The sequence below is a fragment of the Poecile atricapillus genome, chromosome 13, assembly GCF_030490865.1.
Source record: "Poecile atricapillus isolate bPoeAtr1 chromosome 13, bPoeAtr1.hap1, whole genome shotgun sequence".
In the NCBI taxonomy this organism is placed as follows: domain Eukaryota; kingdom Metazoa; phylum Chordata; class Aves; order Passeriformes; family Paridae; genus Poecile; species Poecile atricapillus.
The window spans coordinates 1,704,823-1,725,497 of NC_081261.1; the positions used below are offsets into that span (position 1 = coordinate 1,704,823).

Consider the following 20,675-nt stretch of genomic DNA (forward strand, 5'->3'; position numbering starts at 1 on the left):
GACATCCCTGGAGCCCCAGGATGGTGAGAGGATGGATGTGGGACATCCTTGGAGCTCCAGGACAGTGACACAATGGATGTGGGACATCCGTGGAGCCCCAGGGTGCAGGCTGTGTGTCAGGGAATGTTCCATGTCCATTCTCACTGCTCTGAGCACGAGCTGTGGTCACCACCCAGCTGGGCTTGGATAATGGAAAAAAAGGGATGGAAACATCCAAGGGGCTGGGAGGGCTCTGTGCCTCCACATCCCTTTGGCCTTTGCCTGACCTGTGCCCACATAAGCCCGGCTTGGGAGAGGCTGAGGCCACAGGCAGAGCTGTGCCAGCCGTGCCAGGCTGAGAAGGGCACCCAGCGCCTTTGTCCTTCCCACACCCATCAGCAGAGCCCTCAGCACGGGAGAGCTGCTACAGTATTTCCCTGGAAAAATCACATTAATCATCCTTAGCACCGCCTCCCTGGCCTTTGTCACAGTTTGGTGCCCCGGCAGCAGCTTTAAAAGCATTATTTATTTTTAATAAAAGCTGATCTAAAGAGCGGCGTTGGCGGGATGATAAAAATAAAAATGCAGTGGTTGTCACTGTCAACACTGTCAAGTGTCAGCATCCCTGGGAATGGGGTCTGGCAGTGCCCAGCTGCCTTCTCCTCCAGCCTGAGTGGCTGCACAGGAAGGGAGGAAGCGTCCAGCAGTGTGTTCCTTCGGCAGCCTCTGTGCCACGAGAGCAGCTCCTGCTCCTTATTTTAATACCAGGTGCACTTCTCCAGTGTATTTGCAATTTTCTAAATGTTTAGTAACTTTAATTTCATTTACTGCACGAATAAATGAGCAAATGGGACATATACAAATGTTGGGAAGGAAATTTGCTTAAGTCCCTTCATTAAAAGAACTATGTGTTATTAAAACATCTGTGGTGCAGCGTGATGATATCACATTAGCAACAGGAATAAGAAATCCTGTTTATCCCTACGAAAGTAGATTTTCAGGGCATGGATCTGGCAGTGTGCTGAGGCTGTAAACCACAGTGCCTGGCAGCATCTCCATTCCCCAGGGAGCCGAGGAGAGTCACGGGGCAGCATTCCATGTCCCGGGCTGGGAGCCTCATCCCGAGGCTGGAAAAGTCTTCCTGCACTGCCCAGCACCACGGCAGAGCCCATCGGGCAGGGGGAGAGGGAATTGTGCAGGAATTGTGCAGGAATTGTGCAGGAATTGTGCAGGAAGGATGCAGGAAGCGCACCTCACTCCCTTCCTGACCATCTCTACTCTTTCCATCACTTTTCCTTCTGGCAGACGGGATCAAAGCTTGACTGGAGGCCGTGGGGAGAGCCCACCCCGGCTGCTGCACATCCCTGCAGAGGTTTCTCTGCAGAGCAGGGCCAGGGTGCCGCACCAGGCTCCTCTCAAGCTCAGGTTTCTCCCCGGCTTTTCCAAAGTTGCTCCATGCGCAGAGCCCCGTGAGCGGCGGGGTTTGAATGCTGCAGAGCACAGCCATGGCTGGGACAAAACAAAACCAGCATTCACGGGCGGTCATTGAAATTCCCAGCGGCTGTTCCCTCCCAGCACACTCAGGTCTGCCCTCCTTTGCTGTCCTCAGGCACTTCCAGGGACGTTTTCCTGCGTGGCAGGGGAACAAGTCCACCCATGACCAGCATCCCTCCTCCTCCCACTCCTGCCTGATTAAAACAAGCCCTGCTGGGGTGGCAGAAGCCTCATAAGGGGCAGCAGGGTGCTCCTCGCTGGCAGGACACCCCACGGTCCCGGCACCCCCAGCCCCTGCCCCGGCTGTCCCGCAGCCGCTCCCTGGCTCCAGCTCGCCCCAATTTCCCCCTGAGCCCCCGAGGCCGAGCCAGGCTGTGGTGCCGGAGGTCTCCAGCCCCTCCCCACACGGCTGCAGTGGTGGGAGAGCCCCCGGGACACCGGGAGAAGCCTCAGCGATGGGGCTGCGGTGCCGGAGCTGAGCGCTGCCCCGAGCGCGGCTCACGCCAGGGAGGAATTGCTCGGGCACATGTCCTGGTGTGGTTGGGTTTAACCCCAGCCCTGCCTTGCCGTGGGGCACCGGGGACAGGCAGGGGCACGCCGGGCACGGCAGCAGGAGCCAGAACACTGCGGTTCCCAGCCGGAGCCTGGCAGGGGAGCCGGGGCTGGAACGCCGCCTGCAGCCCCAGCACGGCTGCGAACACAAATTGAGTTTGGTGGCCTCAATTTAATTCCCATTTGGAGATGGTGGAGGGAAAAAAAAAAAAATAATAAGAAAGAGGGAGAAGGAGAGCAGAATCCCGGATGGACACTGGGATGGGGATGGTGAGCCGCAGACACGTGGGAGGCACAAAGTGCCGGGGATGAGCCCTGGGGCAAAGGGGGCTGTGCTGGCAGCAGGGATGGGTGGCACAGGGACAGCAGGAGGGCTCTCACACCCGCTGGATGTGCCCAGTTCATGTAGCTGGAGCCACCAGCCTGAGGGTCCAGCAAGCACAGAGATCCCCCGTGTCGGGAAATCCATGGACTGACAGGAGAGTGCCCCTCTCTCCCTCCTCTCCTCACCCAGGGCATCCCTGGGCTGGAGCACACCCAGCCAAGGGCAGGCCGGCAGAGGGAAGGTGCCACTTCAAGCCCTCGGGAGCCAGGGCTCCGATTTCAAAAAATAAAGTGAGGTTTTCATCTGTATTTGCTTAGCGAGGTAATGACTTTATTTCTGATTTGATGCTCTTGTTCCTGATGACTCAGGCACCAAAAGGGAAAGCTGATAAGAGTGAAGAGGCCCGGCCAGAGGGATGCTGGTGGCTGCTCTGTGCCTGGCATTCCCCACCTGGATCCCTTCCAGGGGATTCCAGAAATGCTGTCAGCTCTGGGAGCTGGGCTGTGGGCATGGGGAGGGCAGCAGCTCGAGGAGGTGAAAGCAGCAGCAGCAGCCAGCCCTGATAAGAGCTGGGCTCTGCCCCGTTATGGCTCTGGGGAAGGCAGAGAGGAGCACAAGGTATTCCATACTTAGTGTGACCTGCCCGGATCACGCTGTACCTCCGGCTTCATCCTCTTTGGGAGAAACAAACCTCTCTGGTGGGGAGCAGAGGAGATATTCCCCCTCCTTGACATCCCTCTTTGCCCACCCCATGCCCCGGGGTGACTGCTGAGGCCTGGTAGGCAGCAAGGAATGTCCCTCCTTGGGGGATTTAATCACTCCCAGAGCAACCCAGCTCCATTTCTCCATTGCCTGAGGTAACTGCTTTAGATTGGGAGAGCAATCCCAGCCCCACTGCACCCAGTTCCCCCCAGCCTGAACCAGAAGCTGGGCAAAAGACACATTTTCTTCGCTGAGGAGGAGGATTCTCCTCTCCCCCAGCACTTGTTCCGAGTTTGGCAGTCCCACAGAGACATGAGCAGAGCTCTGTGCAGCTGGAGGGTTAACATCTCAGCTCTTCCAAATAAATAGAAAATGACCCAGTTTCTTTATTTTCCTTTATTTCCCAAAGTCCAAACACCCAAAAAATGAGATGGTAAGTGGAAGCCACAAATAGATTTCATGTATCCCGGCAGAGCTGGGAGATGAAAGCAGGGAAAACAGCTCCTGCCTCCCCTGCTCAGACCTGGGAATGGTGCAGCACATCTTGCCAGGGGTTAGATTCCCTCGGTCATCAAGGCAGGAGAGGCTTTGGGTCTGATCCCAGCTCAAATCCTCATCCCTGGGGGAGCAGGCTCTTCCCAAGCCCTCCCCAGTGCTGCTCCCATCTGCCTCGTTCCGAGCATTAAGGTGAGTGGCAGAACGTGCCCAGCCTTCAACTATTCCTATCACGTCCCATCTGGAGACAGAAATCTGCCTGCTGGCTTTACAATTAAAATTGAAATGATTTGATTATGGGGCTTCATTAGTAAAAACAAACACCAGGCAGCCTGCCTCCCTCTCCCCCCACATCCCCGCCCAGCCGTTCCTCCCTGGGGCTGTTTTAGGTAAATCCCAGCCGGGATGCGGTCGGGCTCACAAAAGGCTTCGTGTCTGCAGCTTGTAGCTCCTGTCGGGAGCAGCCTAAAAAGGCAGATTTGAGACCCACAGATCTTCTCCTTTGGGCAGAGATGAAGGAACAGCCCCCGTGGTTTGATGGGCTGCGTGGAGTGCCCGACCCGGCCTGGAGGGGAGCAGGATGTTTTCCAAGCTCTGTGGATGCTTGGTGATCTTCCCAAGGGGTTCCCACAGCTCTTGGGGCTCCTGGCTGGACTCCATCCCCTTCACCCCGTGAATCTTTCTTTCCACCTGCACACCGACCTGCCCTTGTCACTGCTCGCTCCTTTTTCCTTCCCTGCAGCTGGAGCATCCCGCGGGAAGGGCAGAGCCGGCTGCCCGCGGTGTGTGCAGATGCTCCAGTCCCTAAAGCATTGGCAGTTCTGGGGGAAGCGATTCAATTAACGCTTGGGGCGTTGGGAACAGGCTGTGCAGGCTGGGAGAGGAGGAATGCCAATGAAGGAGGGCTCGGGAATGCTGCTGGGTTAGGGTGCGCTCCCCCGGCTGCTCCCAAGGACTGGTTTTCTCCAGCAGTGACAGGACAAGGGGGATGGTTTCAAACTGACAGAGAGTAGGATTGGGTTAGATATTAGGAAAAAATTGAATTGTCACCAAGCCAGTGGCACTAACAGCATTGCTGGCCTACCCGGGCTTGCCTTGTGGGCTAAATCTTTAACCAGATCAAGGGTTTAATTTTATCAGTAGCTGGAAAAACGTGGCACCACTTCCCTGGGGCAAAGTATCTTGAACCCTGCAGAAATCCCTTTTCCTGGGCCTCACTCAGCAGCTCCTTTGGCATGGGGACCCTCTGGAGCAGGGAGCACCCTGTGCCCCATGCCAGAGCTGGGCTCCTAGCTGCTTTTCCCTCCAAAATCACGATTTTCACAGCCCCGAGGAGCTGGCACTTCCCCTGGCAGCGTGTGTACCTGATCATGGACTACCCTCCTGCTGGGCAGTGCTGGAGGGAAGCCACCACCGCAGCAGAGGCTTCTGTGTCCCCCTTGGGAGCCCCCCAAAATCCCCCTGCTCGCCCCACCGGCTCCCCAGCCCTGGAAAACCTCGCACATCCCCTGCCCACAGCAGGGTGATTGATTATTGTTATTAGAGGTGGAGAACAGTTTCTGTGCACAGCCAGCTGGCTCAGGAGCAATTCGTCACCCACCGGCGGCGGGGGCCGGGCTGTCCCTCTGTCCCTGCCAGGGTGGGAGCTCTGTACAGCCGCAGGAGGCTCCGGGATGGAGCCGGGGCAGGGCTCCCGCCTGAGCCGATCCCGGCAGCCCCGGGCATCCCGAGCGATAAGGGGGCGGCACGGCAGCCCCCAGCCCCAGGGATCCAGCCCCACGGCAGGGATCCAACCCAGCCCCACGGCATCCCCCAGCCCCACGGCAGTCCCCAGCCCCACGGCATCCCCCAGCCCCACGGACCCAGCCCGAGGGCAGGGATCCAGCCCAGCCCCACGGCAGCCCCCAGCCCCACGGATCCATCCCCACGGCAGCCCCCAGCCCCAAGGCAGGGATCCAGCCCATCCCCACGGCACGGACCCCCATCGCGGGGGTGCCCCGCAGAGCTCTGAGGGGCAGGGAGGGGACCCCAGCCCAGGGGGGCTGCAGGGCTGTGCCGGGCCCGGGGGGACACGAGGGGACACAGCGGGACACAGGGGGACACGGCGGCAGCCGGTGCGGGGGGGCTGTAATGACGGTCCAGCTCAGCAAAGGTAGCAGAGCATGAAAGCAATTTCACACTTTATTAGACAATTCAGGTGCCAGCTGCACCAGCCCGGAGCCAGCGCTGCTGCTCACAGCTCCCCTCCTGCTGCACAGCCCAGGTTCGCCTCAGCCCCTCCTCGGGCCACGCTGGTCCCGGCTGGCTCTCCCGGGTGCCCGGGGGCTCGGGCTGCTCCTCGTGGGCCACCAGACGGGCAGGTGGCCGGGAGCACTGCGGCACAGGCTGGCCCTGCTCGGAGCCAGCGCAGCCTGGCAGAACTCGAGCTCCCAAAGCCACTCGGGCTGGCTGTGCCCCTCAGCCCAGGGCAGCCACCCTGTTCCTCCTGGCTCCCCGCTCCGACCCTTTGTACCCTCTGCATTTCCCGGCATTGGGAGCCTGAGCTCGGGGTTTGCGCGGCAGCTGCTTTTTCTCTCTCCTCCCTGTCCCCGGGGTGCCCCAGCAGAGGCGGTGGGCACACGGACACCTGAGCACCCAGCCATCCTCCTGCCATCCCGGGATGTCACCCTGGACGTGCTTTGTGGCCCCGCAGTGTCCCCAGGGAGCAGCAGCCAGGCAGAGCAGGGCCGGAGCTGCCCCGTCCTGGGCTGGCACCCGCGCCTTGGGGACACGGCCGTGCGCTGTCCCAGCCCGATGCTGGACAAGATCCAAATGCCTGCACGTCCAGGATATGAATCAGCCCGGACAGGAGCGCAGCAGCCGCTCCGGGACAAGCGGAGCTGCTCCGGAGGCTGCTCCGGCAGCCAGGCAGCGCCGGTGCCAAATTCCGTGCGGGCTGGCGGGCAGGACAGGCGGCTCCGCTGCCACCTCCACATCAGCCCCGGGCACGGCAAACCCCTGGCCTGGCATTCGTTTCCCTGTTTGCACGGCTCTGCTGCCCTGGTGCCAAGCCGTGGCACGGTGGCAGCGGGCCAGGGCCGTGCCTAACCTTGAGCTGCCCTCGTGGCGAGCAGCCCTGCCCCGCTGTCCCCCCGTGCCCGCGGGCACAGGCATGTTCCGCCGGGCCAGCCAGAGCATTCTTCCCGGGAGAGCCTGTCCTTGACGGGCTATTTAAAGGCACACTTGTGCCCTTTATCCCCACTCATGTTTAGGCTGGAAGAGCCCCGTGCCCTCCCGTGACTCCCAGAGGGCACTTCCAGGCTCAGGGCAGCAGCAGCACCGGGAATTCACGGGATAAAAGAGGGATGCAGGCAAGTACCGGGCCCCATCCTGGGGACAGACCCCCGGGAAAGGTCCCCTGGCCATCGAGGCTGGCAGCAGGACTGGGGGAACTGCAGAGCCCAGCTCACCCCTCGGGATCCAGAGACTGGAGAAGCCACATGAGCTCATTTCCCTCTTCCTGGCAGGAACCAGCCGCTGCTGGATGTCCTGTGCAGTCCTGAGCACCCCACATCTCCTTCCAGGGGGAAGATCGGGGCCCAGGCAGCAGCGGGCTCAGCACCCCCTGTGCCACTGTCCCCTCGGAGCCTCTGAAGGGCCGAGGGCTGTGGAGCAGGAGCTGCCCGACTGCCGCCACCGCCTGGCACAGGGCCGATTGCTGTGCACCCCACGGAGCTGGCAGGAAGGTGACTCGGGAGGGAAACCCGACCTGATGTGATTTGATTAGGGGTGGAAAAATCCAGAGGAGCCATCTGCAGGGAGCTGGAGGGGTGAGCCCTGTGGCTGCAGGCAAGACACACAACCCCTGCTCAACAACCCCCAACCTCCTCATTTTCCCTTTCTGAGGAACCCATCAGCCTTTCCTCAGGCTGGGAGCATCCCCAGGACATGTCCCCAACCCTGGCACTGCTGTCCCCTCCCAGCTTTGGTGTAGGTGAGCATCTCCTCGGGGCTTCCAATGGCACCTGGGCAGAGGTGGCTGCCCCCCAGGCACCCCACTCTGCCCCAAACCAGCCCTGGGGAGCCCGTGGGTGGCCGGGCGTGCTGCTGGCCCCGGGCACGGCTGGGCAGGGCAGGGCAGGGCGCTCGCCAAGCCGCCACGGGCACCTTTGATGCGGGCAGCGCCAGGAGCCCAGGGCAGCCGGGCCGACGCCAGCCGGGAGCTCCACAGTGAGGGATGGGCAGAGTGTGATGCCAGTCCCGGGGGGCTCCTCGGGTCCCCTCCGGCACCACGGCAGGGCTGCCGTGGGCACGGCTGCCCCCCTCGGCGCCACCAGCATCTCCTGACAGCGGGGGAAACTGAGGCATGGAGCTGGCACACCTCGGGAATGGTGGGAGCGAGGCTGTCTCCGTTCTCAAACAGAGCCTTAGGTCAGGACCAACACGGATTGATTCTCCCAAAAACCTCTTCCACCCGTGTCGGGGATCTGTGCGGGTCGCAGGGGGACGGGGGGTCCCGGGAGTGGCGATCTCCGTGCCCTGAGCGGTGCGGAACCCCCGCGTTGTGGCACCGCACTCCCGCACCAGTGCTCCCAGTGCTCCCAGTGCTCCCAGCGCTCCCAGCGCTCCCAGCGCTCCCAGCGCTCCCAGTGCTCCCAGTGCCCCCAGTGCTCCCAGTGCCCCCAGTGCTCCCAGCGCTCCCAGTGCCCCCAGTGCTCCCAGTGCCCCCAGTGCTCCCAGTGCTCCCAGTGCCCCCAGTGGCCCCAGCGCACCCAGTGCTCCCAGTGCCCCCAGTGCTCCCAGTACGGGCCGGGCGGGCACTGGGAGCAGGTGCGGGGCGCCCTCTGGCGGCCACAGCGCAGCGCTGACACAGGAGCCCAGGTAGCCAAATTCTCAGGTGCCCAGGTGCCCAGTTTCTCCCGTACTCAGGTGCCCAGGTAGCCAAATTCTCAGGTACCCAGGTGCCCAGTTTCTCCCGTACTCAGGTGCCCAGGTAGCCAAATTCTCAGGTACCCACTTTCTCAGGTCCTCAGGTAGCCAATTTCTCAGGTGCCCAGGTGCCCAGTTTCTCCGGCACTCAGGTGCCGAAGTGCTCAGTGCCCAGGTGTCCAGGTGCCCCATGCCTGGCCGAGGACCCCTCTGCAGTGCTGCACCTTTGCTGCTCGGTCCTGCTCTAACCAGGGACGCCGCTGCCTCATCAGCCCCAGGACACTTGCAGGGATTTCAGCAAATCCCTGGAAAACTGCAGCCACCTGCCCTCGCTCCCTGGTGCTGCTTTGCTTTGTGCCAACACACGCCTGGCACCCTCACAAGTGCCTCACAAGTGCCACCCTCATGCCCACGTCCCTGGGTGTCCTCAGGTGCCTCCCACCACCTTCCCAGCCGGGGGCTGCTCCCTGCAGCATCTCCTGTGAGGTGCCCTGGGGTGCTGAGCTGGCTGTTCCCATCCTGTGCCCCTGGTGCGGGCTGGCCACGCTCACACGGGCAAGCTCCAGCCCGCGGGGTCCTGCACGGGGACTGTCACCAGGTAGCTGGAGGGGACATAGCCCCTCTGGCCGTTCACCTCCACCAGGCTCCACTCCGTGCTCCCCTTCTTGTCGTGGGGCTCCAGCACCAGCACGGGCTGCCCTGCCTGCAGGGTCACCTCCTGCGGGCTCCTGGCTGCGAAGGAGAAGCCGGCGACCACCTGTGCAAGGCAGGGAAGGAAGGAGGGAGGGAGGAAGCCCCTGCTGGAGCTGGGAGTCAAGGGGGGAAGGATGTGGCAGGACAGGCAGCTCTGAGAGGGCAGCACAGCAGTGGCACGGATGGGGACCCACCAAGGACAGTTCTCTTGGCCCATCCACCCTGGTCCCAGCAAGGAGGACACCTGGAAAAGCAGGTTCACCTCCCCAGCCACACAAGGACCAGCAGGGTGGGGTGGCTGGAAATGACCCCGGGGATGTCCCCCACTCTCACCTGGAATGTTGGGGTGAAGGTGGCCACCTGTGGCCTGGGAGCTTCGGGGGATGCATAGGAATGTCTCCTTCTCTCTGTGCCACTGTCCAGGGGCAGCAGATGCATCCCAGGCTGCTGGACTGGCACTGGGCTATAGGGCCGGAGCTTTGCAGCAGGAACAAACCCTCGGGGACCTGCAGGACACGGACACACACAGCTCATGGGGCCCTGCATGTGCAGGACTGGCTGGAGGAGACAGGAATGATGTTTTGGCTGTTTCCTGGCATGGCACAGCAGCCCTGCTCAAACTAGTCCATCTCTAGGGGATATTCAGGAGAAATCCCCGCAATAAAAGGAATTCCAGATCTTTCTGTGAGTGTGGAGTCTCCTTTCCCAGCCATGACACTTGAGGAGTGCTCCCTTGGGGGATCAGCCAGGACAGCTGAACCTTACAGCAAAGCTCAGGTGGCCTTGGGCTGGAAGGGAGCAGCCAGGAGACCACGGCCTGCTGCCTCACCCAGGGTAAGGAAATGATTCAGGTGAATCTGGCCCTGGTGCCAAGGTGAGGAGAGGCTGCCCACAGTGCTCACTGTACCTCCAGCATCCACCAGCCACCTGCTCGTGTTGCCCTTGGTGTCAGCGCTCTGCAGCAGAGCCACGATCTGTCCCCTCAGCAAGGTCAGGTCCAAGTCTCTGCTGCCACTGATGTTGCTGGTCACTTGGTAAAGCTTGTCTGGGCCGTGCTTGCTCACCAGGGAAAGGACCTTCCTCTCCTCAGCAGGGGTCAGAGGCTGGTGGGGAGCACGAGACAGAGGAGCATTGGCTGAGACACGGGGTACACAGCAGGATCACAGCCCAGGGACAGGTTAACAGGAGAAACTCCTTCACACTCCCTGCTCCACCCCCAGGTCTGGAGTGTCCAGAACCAGCAGAGCTGAGCTGTTTCATCCCTGGTTATCCCCAGCCAGCTGCTCTCAGGGGCTCGGGGAAAACACTGTGGCAACCCCCTGGGTGACATTCTGAGCCAGCCTCCCCACCAAGGGGATTTTCTGCACTGGGAAGCCACAGCCCAGTCCCTCTCTTTATCCAGCTGGCCCAAGCCTTGCCCTGCCCAGCCCTACCTGTGTGCCAGGGCTCGGGGTGACGGTCTCAAAGGCCTGGCAGAAGGCACGGAGCTGAGCCCCTGACTGCTGCAGGCTGTCCTCCACCACCTTCCAGAAGCTGGGCAGGGGCATGTGGCCATGGGGCAGCTGTGGAGACAGACTGGCATCAGGGAGGGCACTGAGAAAGAGCTCTGGGCAGGGGCAGAAGGGAAGCAGGAGGAAGAAAAGGGGTGGGAAAGAAGAAGACCAGACCTGACCACTAAATTCACCTTGCACAGAGGATCAAAGGTGCTCCTCTTTGAGCTGCACCTTGTTCTCCTCCTGGTCCTGGCTCAGGGCAGGGCTTTGGACAGCCCTCACTCTCCGTGTTTGCAAACACCAGGCTCAGAGTCCTGAGCAGTGAGGAGCTCTGGGAGACATCTCCCAGGGGATGGGCTTGGAGGAGGCATTTCCCCAGCCCAGGAGCTGCCTGTCTCCTCCCTGCCTTCCTGGCACAGCTCTCAGGAGCTCCGAGTTCACACTGATCTCTCAGACAGCAGCACCTCAATAAATTACCAGTACTGCCCACAAACAGAAAGCAGAAGAGTTTCTGACAGTGCAGAAGAGAAAATCTGGATTTCCCTGGGCAGGAAGGGAGATTCTTACAAATGCTCCACAGGGAGTTGTGTGTCTGCAAGGGCAGGTTCAGAACTTCAGTGCCCTGACACTGTCTGAGAGATGTCCCAAACCTGGAGAAGGCAGTTCTAGCTCAGCTCGTGCACCTGAGGGGTCCCACTCACCTGCTCCAGCTCCTTTTGTGCCTGGTGCAGGACCTGGGCAGCCAAGTCCAGCTGCAGGGCGCTGAAGGAGCGCAGGATCTGCCCCAGGAGCTGCACAGCCAGCTGGTTGAAGCGGGGGAGCTCGGCCAGCAGCAGGTCATTGATGGCCAGGTAGGTGTTCATGGCTGCCTCCTCATCGTAGCTCACGCTGCCCATCTCGCTCTTCCTCTCCTGGATCTCCTCGTAGTCCAGCAGCTTGTCCAGGCGCTTCTTGACCAGCTGCTGGGGCCCCTCCAGCATGTCTGAGAGGCTGCAGAGGGGCTGCCACACCAACCTGTGCACACGCTGCTTCTGCAGGTGAGAGCAGCCCCATTTCCACGGGAGCCCCTTGGAGCAGCAGCTGCCAGGGCCAGGGGGAGGGAGGCTGGGGGATGTGGGACACCCTGGGACATCCCCTGGGGTGGGGAGCACCTGGGACATCTTTCCCTGAGGCCACATAGGATGCCAACCAATGCAAACCCTTGGGAGGGAGCAGTCATGCCCGACACAATTCCCAACTTGTGCTCTGTGCAAACAGCTGGGCAGAACCTGGAATGGCTCAGAGCAGCCTCAGCCAAAGCTCTCCCCACAGCCCTGCCCAGAGCTCATTTAAGGACCCCTTGCCTTGGGGTGTTCTGGTCTCCTCCCCACCTCCCTGGATGAACATCAGAGGGACACTGCAGCTCATCCCAGCCCTGGAAGGGCTCAGGAGCTGGGCTGTCTCTGTCCCTCTGCCCTCCCTTCTCCCCTGGAGCTGCTCCCTCGTTTCATGTGTCAGTGACTGCAGATGGATCCTGTTACTTGCTGCCGGCTCTGCCTGCTGCACTGGGGGGGCTGTGAGGACACTGGGGTGCCCTCAGCTCCTGGCTGCCAGCCCCACTGTGGCCTGGCAGAAGGTGTGAGGGCTAAAGGGCATGTGCAGGGACGGAGAACTCACAAACTCTGGGAAAATGGTGCTCTGGAGGAGCTCTGAGAGGCGGCGGTGCTGCAGGGCAGGTCCCTCGTCCATCTGCAGCTCGCACCGGTGTGGGGTGGGCAGCAGGAACGCCTGCAAGGGAGGAAGCATCACGCTCTACCTCCTTCCCAATAATCCTGTGTGGGCAGCCCTTGTCAATCTTTTCCTGCAAGGCCTTTCCAGCCCAGGAATTGCTGCTGAACCCTGGGCCACTTCCCCAGGCTTTCCCCGTAATGCTGTGTCTGGGGATTGCGTGTTCTGCCAACACTCAGACTTTCATTTTCCTCAGATGCCCCCAAGGGATTTCCATGAGAAAATCGTAGCAGCTGCTGACCCAGGTGATTTCAGAAGGGCAATTTGTTGTCAGGACAGATCTGGGGACGTTTCTGCCTTATACACATTATTAAAGCAAGAATTCCCAGGCTGAACAACACCCGGCCTTTTCAATCATTTAAGACCTTGAAATAATGATAAGTTTAAGGACAGATTATTCTCAGATGACACCAGCTCAGACAGTGCTGCCAAAGCCTCAGCTTTGGTTTAAACTCCCCTGGACCTGAGCAATCCTTGGATGTTGTGCAACTCCCTGACACAACAGCTCAGCTGCAAATCCCTGAACATCCCCAACTGCTCCTGGTTTCCACAGGGCTTGAAAACATTCCACAATCCTGAGGGGATGGAGCCAACCCCTGGGCCAGTGGTCAAGGTTTTACCTCTAAATGGCCCAGGTAGGATTCCACATTCTCCTTCAGCGTGGCCACACTGGATGCCACACACTGGAATTTCTCTTCCAGGTCGTCATATTCCTTGTCCTCAGTCTGGAAGGAAAGAGGCAGCTTGTCACCATGGCCAGGGCTGATGCCCATCACTGGTGGCACCTGCCTGGAGCTCACAGAGCTGGGACAGGCAGGGCAGACCCTGTGGGGCTCCATGAATCTGGAAAAGGGTGAAAACATCGGTGCAGGCAGCAACAAGGATCTTGGTGTGGTCGTGGTGCTGGGGAGCACAGGGGTGTCTTTCCTTTTGCTGGGGGTATCCTGTAGGTCCTTTGGGGGCCAAAGTGCAGCCCAGCAATGCTCTGGGGTGGGGAGTGAGCATCCCTGCATCCCTGCATCCCTGCATCCCTGCTATCCCACAGGCCCTGATGGAGAACCAAGAGGCAGCACCAGCCACCCCACCCCACGCTGGCTCGCCATGCTGTTACTGAGGCACCTCAGGAGCAGCAAAATGCCCCAGAAACGACCCAAGGAGGGGGCAGCAGGTCCTGGGGTGGGGCAGGGGGTGAGGGCTGCCCACCTTGGCCACGATGCCGGCCTCGTGCATGAGGAGCCGGCTGAGGCGCGTGGTTTTCTTGGCGATGGAGTGGGTGTTGAGGCGCGCCAGGCGGTCCCGCAGCGTCAGGTGCTCGGCCTTGTTGTATTTGGTTGCTGCCTCGGGTGGGAGGAGGCAAAATAGGGGGGAGAAAAGATCAGAAGAGGAGACTTCACGGCTGAGCAGGCAGCAGAAGGTGAGCAGCACAGGGCTGATCAACAGGATAAGAACAAGCCACATCAAAGAAGGGAAGGACCAGGAAAATCAAAAAGCAGGGCGAGCTGCCATCTGTGGGGAGCCTGATTTCTCCTATCCCAAGAGCAGGACTGTTATTCCCTGCTCCCCAGCCCCAGGAATGTGGACAGACTGGTTTTGTCCTCAGCCCCCCCATGCCACCCTGCTCCTGCAGCCTTGGGGTCTTGCCCAGAGTGGCATTTACAGGACCAGAGCAGTTCCAGGAGCTGCCTGCACAGCCTGCAGCTCCACCAGGCAGGATTAAGTGGAGGGCAGGAGAGCTTTGAACTGATTTAAGTGGCTCAGGAGACCACAGGGGTTGGGCTGGGTGCTGTGCCCCCACCTGCACCCAGCTCCTGGCCACTCACCCACTTCCCGGCGCCGCTTGTACTCGTTGATGTTGGCATTGACCTGGGCCATGGCACGAGCCGCTGCCTGCAGGGCTGAGTGGGCACTGGTACTGCTCGGGGTGTTCTCCAGGATCTTCCCCAGCAGCAGAGGGTATTTGGTGACCCTCTGCACGGGCATCACCAGGAAGAAGCTGAGGTCTGACGCGCCCGTGTGAGGCCTGATGGAGAGGGGGGGGATTGCTCAGGGGTGGTGCCTTCCTGCCCTGCTGCTCTCCACGGCTTCTCTGGGAGTGTTTTCAGGAGAGAGCAGCCCAGAAGTCATGGGGCATTTCTGGCTGTGAACCTCTGCTCCCCTCCAGCTGCAGGGGGACTGTGTCCCTGCCAGCCCTGAGGGCAGAGCCAGCCCTGGCTGGGTGTCCTGGCTCCCTGAGCAGCGCTGTGCTTGTCCAGCCCTGGGACACGGGATCAGCGCTTGCTCTGCGGGCAGCAGGGAGGGAGGTGCTGGCAGTGACTCCCTTCCCACCCACAGGGAAGGCATCTGTCTTTTGGGAATCATATTGCTTGTGTCCTAATGCCAGGAGCTCCTCCACTGCTGCTCCTGCTTCTCCTGGCTCTGACAGTGTTTGTGACCTCCCTGAAAGTTTGGGTCCCCTAGGGCCAGCCTGTGTCTCTCTGGTCCATGTGCCCTCCCTGGGGAAGGCAGCAGCTGTGGATATCACCCATCCCTTATTTTGGTTGAGATTTCATCATAAAAGATTATGAACCAAGGGTCTAGGACAGGCTGCCAGGGATTACACCAGAAAATGCCACAAAGTTGGTGGCCGTGCTGTGACACCCAGCCTGGTGACACAGATCCATGCAGGCAGCTTGTCCAGAGAGGAGAAGGGCAAAGCCAGGATGTGAAGCAGGGACAGGGAGGCTCAGCAGCAGGGACCTACACGGTGGCATTCAGGGTGTCCAGGATCTCCTCCTGCAGCCGGGGCTCCCTGCGGTAGCTCTCCACCAGCTGCAGGGCCTGCTCGTAGCTGGCACAGTAGATCTTGTAGACGGCCTCCATCTCTTCCTTGAACTCCTGGAACAGGGTGCCTGGGGAAGGAGAGAAGGGCTGGAGAGGTGGGTCCTTTCCTGTGGGCTCAGGGGTTTCTCCCCAGCCTGCTGGAAGGGTGAAGCCAGTGGAGCAATGCCAAGCGTGCCAGGGCAGGGCTCTGCCCCCGGGCACCCTGCTAAGCTGGGCCTGGTGCTGTCCCCATCGCTGTCTGCAGGCTGGGCAGGTCAGCCAGGGGCAGGAGGTGTCAGGGCAGGGGGCTGGGCTGACTCCCCACCCCACACACACACGGTGGGCACGGGGCAGCCATTGGCACTGCACCACTTACTGATGCAGAGCAGCTGCTCCTGCCCCTGGCCCGCCGTGGCCTCCAGACCCTTCAGAAACCGTCTGGACACATGGAGGATGTCGTCGGTGTTAGAGAAGAGTCCTTCCAGGTCAAGCTCGGGCAGCTGAAGGGAACAAAGATGCCCCAGGCTAAGCCAAATACATCAGAGATGGAACAGGTGTTTTAGAGGCACTCCTGGTGAGCTTCCAGCTGGCCCAGGGGACACCCCAGGAGCTGGAGTGATGCTCTGTCTCAGGAGGCTTTGGGAATGCTGAGACCTGTCTGGGCTCCCAAGGGAAAGTCACAGTGTGGCTGTGCTGGGTCAGACCCAAGGTCCATCCAGCCCCAGACCTTGGGGGAGCACAGGAAGGTGGAAGCAGCACCTGCACTGATTTGGGCATCTCACAGCTCTGGACAGATTGAGCCTCCAGTGCCCAGCCCCTGGGCAGGGGGAGGTGGCCCGTGTCACCTGCTTCTTCTGGAGGTGTGCCCGGATGTCCGACACGCAGAGCTGCATGTTGTGGACGTAGCTGGCCTCGGTGGTGATGAGCTCCTCCACAGCCAGGCGCTGGCTCAGCTCGGTCCTGTCGCAGGGCATCACCTCGTAGGTGGCCTCTTCAGCCTCAGCTGCCTCCTCAGAGTCGGGCTCTGCACTCGCCATCTCAGCAGGACACTGCAGGGGTGGCAAAGGCAGCCCTGGTGGCACCAGCTGCTCTGCTGCCCAGCTCGGTGACCCAGCACACCCCACAGCACATCCCCAGGGACACTCAACCCATCTGCACTTCAGAGCACGCTCCAGAAGCGTGGAGCCATGACGTGCTGGGAGGCAGGAGCAGGCTGGCTGCAGACACCCACGCGTGGCAGGCAGGGACCTGTAACACGCGCCAACGCTGCGGTGCCCACGTGTGGGGAGCAGGCAAAGGCCCCCAGGTGCCAGCAGGGGCCTGGCAGCTGCCACCCAGCACTGGCACAGTGTAGGGACCTGTCCCCACGGGCACAGCAGGGTTTGTCACCTCCACTCCAGCTCCTGGCTGCCAGGGAGAGTTGTTCCCTCCCTGCCTTGACCGCTGGCGCCTTGCCTGGCATTCAGGGGTCCTGTCTGAAGTACAAAGAGCAGTTCTGCAGAGCTGGAACAAGAGATGTTTCTGTGACAGCAAGAGCTGCTCTAAAAGCCACTGGGATGGGGGGAGAAGAGGGCAGAGCTGCTGACGCCTCTGCCAGATGCACTGGTGGCCCCGGTAGGCAGTGCCAGGGCCCTGCGTGGCACAGCACGTGACACACTCTCCTCTCTGCTGTGGAAAATCCCAGCTGATTCCTGCCCTTTCCTTCTCAGGAAACATGCTCTGCTCTGAGACCAGGGAGGATGAGCAGCTCCCAGAGCATCACAAACAGTGCTTGGCTCCTGGCAGAGAGGCCTTGAGAGCGAGAGGTGCAGCACAGCCCACAGCAGCACAGGCACAGCTGGGCTGGATCCATACCCCAGCCGGGGCAGGAATGCTGCCAGGCCTGCCTGCAGAGGAGGAGAGGAGCAAAGACAAGACAGAGGTGGCCCAGCAGGATAAAAATCAGATGGCACAAGCAGCATCACAGACTGCCCTGCCCTACCTGCCCAGCCAGTGCCAACCTCCACAGCCGGACTGTAACATGCCAGGTGCCACTTTGGAGGTGCAGCCCCTCTCCCTGTTCCCACCTGGTCCAGTTCACAAGTGGCTGATGCAGCTGTGAGCCGTGGGCAGGGCCAATGCCCCTCCTGGCACACGCCACTGTGCTGGAGGAGAGCCGGGATTGGCACAGCTTGGCACACTGTGCCACCCTGCCAGCTGTCATCCCTGTCCTCTGGGACGTGGCTGCCTCCCCTGCCTGTGGCATGGCATTGGCTGCCACGGCACATGGGGAGGAGGAGGCTTTTCTGCACCCCTCTGGGTGCCTGCGAGGTGTCCAGGCAGGATTCCCATCAAGGACTCTCGGGCAAACCCAGTGTCCTGGGCCTGGGGTGACAGCAAAACCCCGCTTCAGTGGAGGCAAGGAGGAAAGCCCTGATCTCAGACACCCCCCTGAGCCCTGCAGGGGCACCCTGAAGCTCAGGACACGCCAGTATTGGGGTGTCCCTGGTCCCTGCAGCAGCATCCCCAGAACACAGAGCTGCCCTGGGGGGTTCCCCAGGCTGCGGAAACCTCACTGCCTCCCCTGGCCTGAGAGCTCAGGGGCACAAGGGAGCAGTGCAAAACTAAACTGCAGCATTTCTGGGCAGCTTGGAGCAGGCAGACAGCGCAGGAGCAGGTTTTGTTTTCCCAGCCTCCCCTTCCCAGGCAGCTTCCCGCATTTGAGCTGTCACTGCTGCCTCGGCGGCTACCAGCATCTCTGTCCCCAAGGGGGGCTCCGGGCATCCCAGTCCCTAAGAGGGGGTCTGGAAATCCCTGTCCAAGGGGGGCTCCGGCCATCCCTGTCCCTAAGGGAGCCTAACAGCACCCCTGTCCCCAGAGGGGGCCGAAGCCATCCCAGCCCGTAACGCAGAGACCGGCCCGGCCCTCCCCGACCCCCGCCGGCTCCGGGTCCGCAGCTCCCACCGCGCCCCAGGAGCGTCACCCCCGCTCCTCAGGCAGCCCAGGCTCTCCTCTGCCCCCCGAATCCCCCGGGCCCGGCTCTCACCTGCGGGCCGGGCGGGGTTGCGCAGGTCGCCGAGCGCGGCCGCTGCTGCGGGCGCTGCCACCGCAGCCGCTGCGGGCGGGCACGGGGGGACACGGGCGGGCCGGGGATGGTCCCGAGCAGGGGGATGATCCCGAGCAGGGGGATGGTCCCGAGCAGGGGGATGATCCCGAGCAGGGGGATGATCCCCAGCAGGGCTGATCCCGCCCAGGGGGGCCCAGCCCCGCCGCCGGGCAGCCGCAGCCGGTCGGTGGCGGGCGGAGCGGGGCGGTCCCTGCACGGCCGGCGGGCGGGGGAGGCTGGCGGCCGGCCCGGCTGGCACCGGCTGGTCCCGAGCGCACCGCCCCCGCCGGCACCGGCAACGGGAACGGGAACGGCACCGGCACCGCTCCCATCCGCCAAAACAGCCGATACCCCGCTCTGTGTCCGCCCTCCGTGCCGCCCCCCATCCAACCCCCGGAGCACTGAGCGGCTGGAGGGCAGGGGACACACAGGGAGGGCAGGGACACACCGGGGACACACCGGAAGGGCAGGGACACACCCGGAGAGCAGGGACACACAGGGAGGGCAGGGACACACCGGGACACACCGGGAGGGCAGGGACACACAGAGAGAGCAGGGACACACAGGGAGGGCAGGGACACACCGGGAGAGCAGGGACACACCGGGACACACCGGTAGAGCAGGGACACACAGGAACACACAGGGAGGGCAGGGACCCACAGGGACACACAGGGAGGGCAGGGGACACACAGGGAGGGCAGGGACACACAGGGAGGGCAGGGACACACCGGGGACACACCGGTAGAGCAGGGACACACAGAGAGGGCAGGGACACACCGGGACACACCGGGAGAGCAGGGACACACAGGGAGGGCAGGGACACACCGGGAGAGCAGGGACACACAGGGACACACCGGTAGAGCAGGGACACACCTCCTCGCCCCCAGCACGAATAGCAGGGACAGGTCGCCCGTGTCTCCCTGGCGCTGTTGTGGCTCCCATGTACAGCCCCAGCGATGCCCCGGTGTTCCCACAGCCCATCCGTGAACGCACGGGATTCCCGGTGTGTTATCCCAAGGTCAGGCGTGTCCCCGGCACTGCCCCTCTGCTGTCCCTTACCAGCTGCTCAGCCTCGGGAACGGGGGCAGAGAAAACAGAAATGAAAATATAACCGGGGAAGCGGTTGCCAAGATCAGGGCATGGGGAACCAGCGGCTACTTGGCATGAAGTTAGTTATTTTTTTTTTGCTTGGTGAGGTGTTTGCATCCTTATAAACAAGCTATTGAGAAGAGAGAGGCTGATCCCTTGTCCTGACCACAGGGAGGGGATGGCAGCACCGGGGTTTTTCCGGGCTGACCCACAGTGCAGAAAGTGTCACTGTGAAAAGGACTCTGAGTTTTTCAGTGACTCATGTAGGACAAGGCAGCGTCTGTGGCTGGATCCAAAACTCCCCACGGGCCAGGACAAGCTCTCTGGCAATTCCTGCCCTTCCCTCTGAGTCCTTTTGTGGGACCTTTTCTGATATGGACTGGACAGGGCACCACATGCACCTGCTGCACTGGCTCCCTGCCAGTGCTGGTGCCATCCTGTCCCCCTGCCCACATCTCATCCTGCCCAGGGAGAGGTTGGGCGCAGATCTTGGGGTCCCAAGCCAAGACCATGACTCTGGCAGGCTGTGTGGCTGGGGTAAAGCCCCCCTGGGCTGCCCTGTGCCACATGGGCTTGGGCAGTGCCCAAAGGGTTGGCACTGCTCTGATGCCCGGAGCTCTCAGCTCCATCCTCGGGCAGGAGCTCTTACTGCTGTATCCAACAAAGCCATCGGGACACATCACAGCTGCTTTGCTCCCATTGTGGATGATCCAGGACAGGAACCACGAGGGAATCCCGGCAGGGCAGAGCTCTCTCCTCCCCCGGCATCTTCATCCCACCGGGCAGGACCCACACCCCCAGCCCAGCTCCTCCCCGGCCAGCTCACACCACAGGTGCTCCCTCAGGCATATTTCCCATTCCAGCCCGCTTTTTCAGAGGCTGGATAGGCCGGCTCCAGCGAGTTCCTTGCAGGATGGGCTTGCCCTCCTTCCTGACAGCTCCTTCCCCCAGCACAAGCTGTTTCCTTCCTGCCCTGGCACCCCTGGGCTGGGGCTCCACTCGCCTCACCTGGGTGGCTCAGGGAGCACCGGGAGCAGTGTGACAGTGCTGTCACCGCTCCAGGGCTCCCCAGGAGCTGTGACACCAGCCTGCCTGCCCTGGCTCTCCTTACACGAGCAAAGCAAACAGGCGCCGGCTGGTCGAGCAGGAGTGTTTGTGTGGCAGGGCTGTGCTCAGGTGAAGCCAAGCTGAAGTGTTCCAGAAGGATCCCCTGGCACCCAGCCGGGTGTGCTCCCACCCTGCCAGCACAGAGCTGTGGTGGGGAGTGGGATCTCCCCTGGGACCGTGTGTGGGA

General features: G+C 61.7%; 1 protein-coding gene across 3 annotated transcripts; it reads right to left on the reverse strand.

Annotated features, from left to right (window-relative positions):
* Positions 1-8,997: 8,997 nt before the first annotated feature.
* ARHGEF37 (Rho guanine nucleotide exchange factor 37) lies at positions 8,998-19,342 on the reverse strand. Of its 3 annotated transcripts, XM_058848766.1 has the most exons (14): positions 18,233-18,707; positions 16,597-16,682; positions 16,053-16,256; positions 15,584-15,707; positions 15,149-15,296; positions 14,229-14,428; positions 13,612-13,742; positions 13,029-13,133; positions 12,298-12,408; positions 11,343-11,672; positions 10,582-10,710; positions 10,056-10,251; positions 9,482-9,654; positions 8,998-9,212 (listed from the first exon to the last, which is right to left on the reverse strand). In XM_058848766.1, exons 3-14 carry the CDS (start codon positions 16,242-16,244, stop codon positions 9,003-9,005), a joined length of 2,049 nt encoding a protein of 682 aa, XP_058704749.1. In that variant the 5' UTR covers positions 16,245-16,256; positions 16,597-16,682; positions 18,233-18,707; the 3' UTR covers positions 8,998-9,002. The 3 variants fall into 3 exon arrangements, with proteins under 3 accessions (XP_058704749.1, XP_058704751.1, XP_058704750.1); XM_058848768.1 differs by lacking the exons at positions 16,597-16,682; positions 18,233-18,707 and adding an exon at positions 19,166-19,342; XM_058848767.1 differs by lacking the exon at positions 16,597-16,682.
* Positions 19,343-20,675: the final 1,333 nt, after the last annotated feature.

Bases quoted from the DNA above. Each gene is read 5' to 3' on its own strand.
- ARHGEF37 (XM_058848768.1), bottom strand. From the start codon at position 19,273: ATGGGCTGTGGGAACACCGGGGCATCGCTGGGGCTGTACATGGGAGCC. The intron at 15,708-16,052 runs GTGACACGGGCC...TGTTCCCTTCAG, and splicing joins CACACCTCCAGAAGAAGCAG to CTGCCCGAGCTTGACCTGGA. The intron at 14,429-15,148 runs GTAGGTCCCTGC...CCTCTCCATCAG, and splicing joins GACACCCTGAATGCCACCGT to GCCTCACACGGGCGCGTCAG.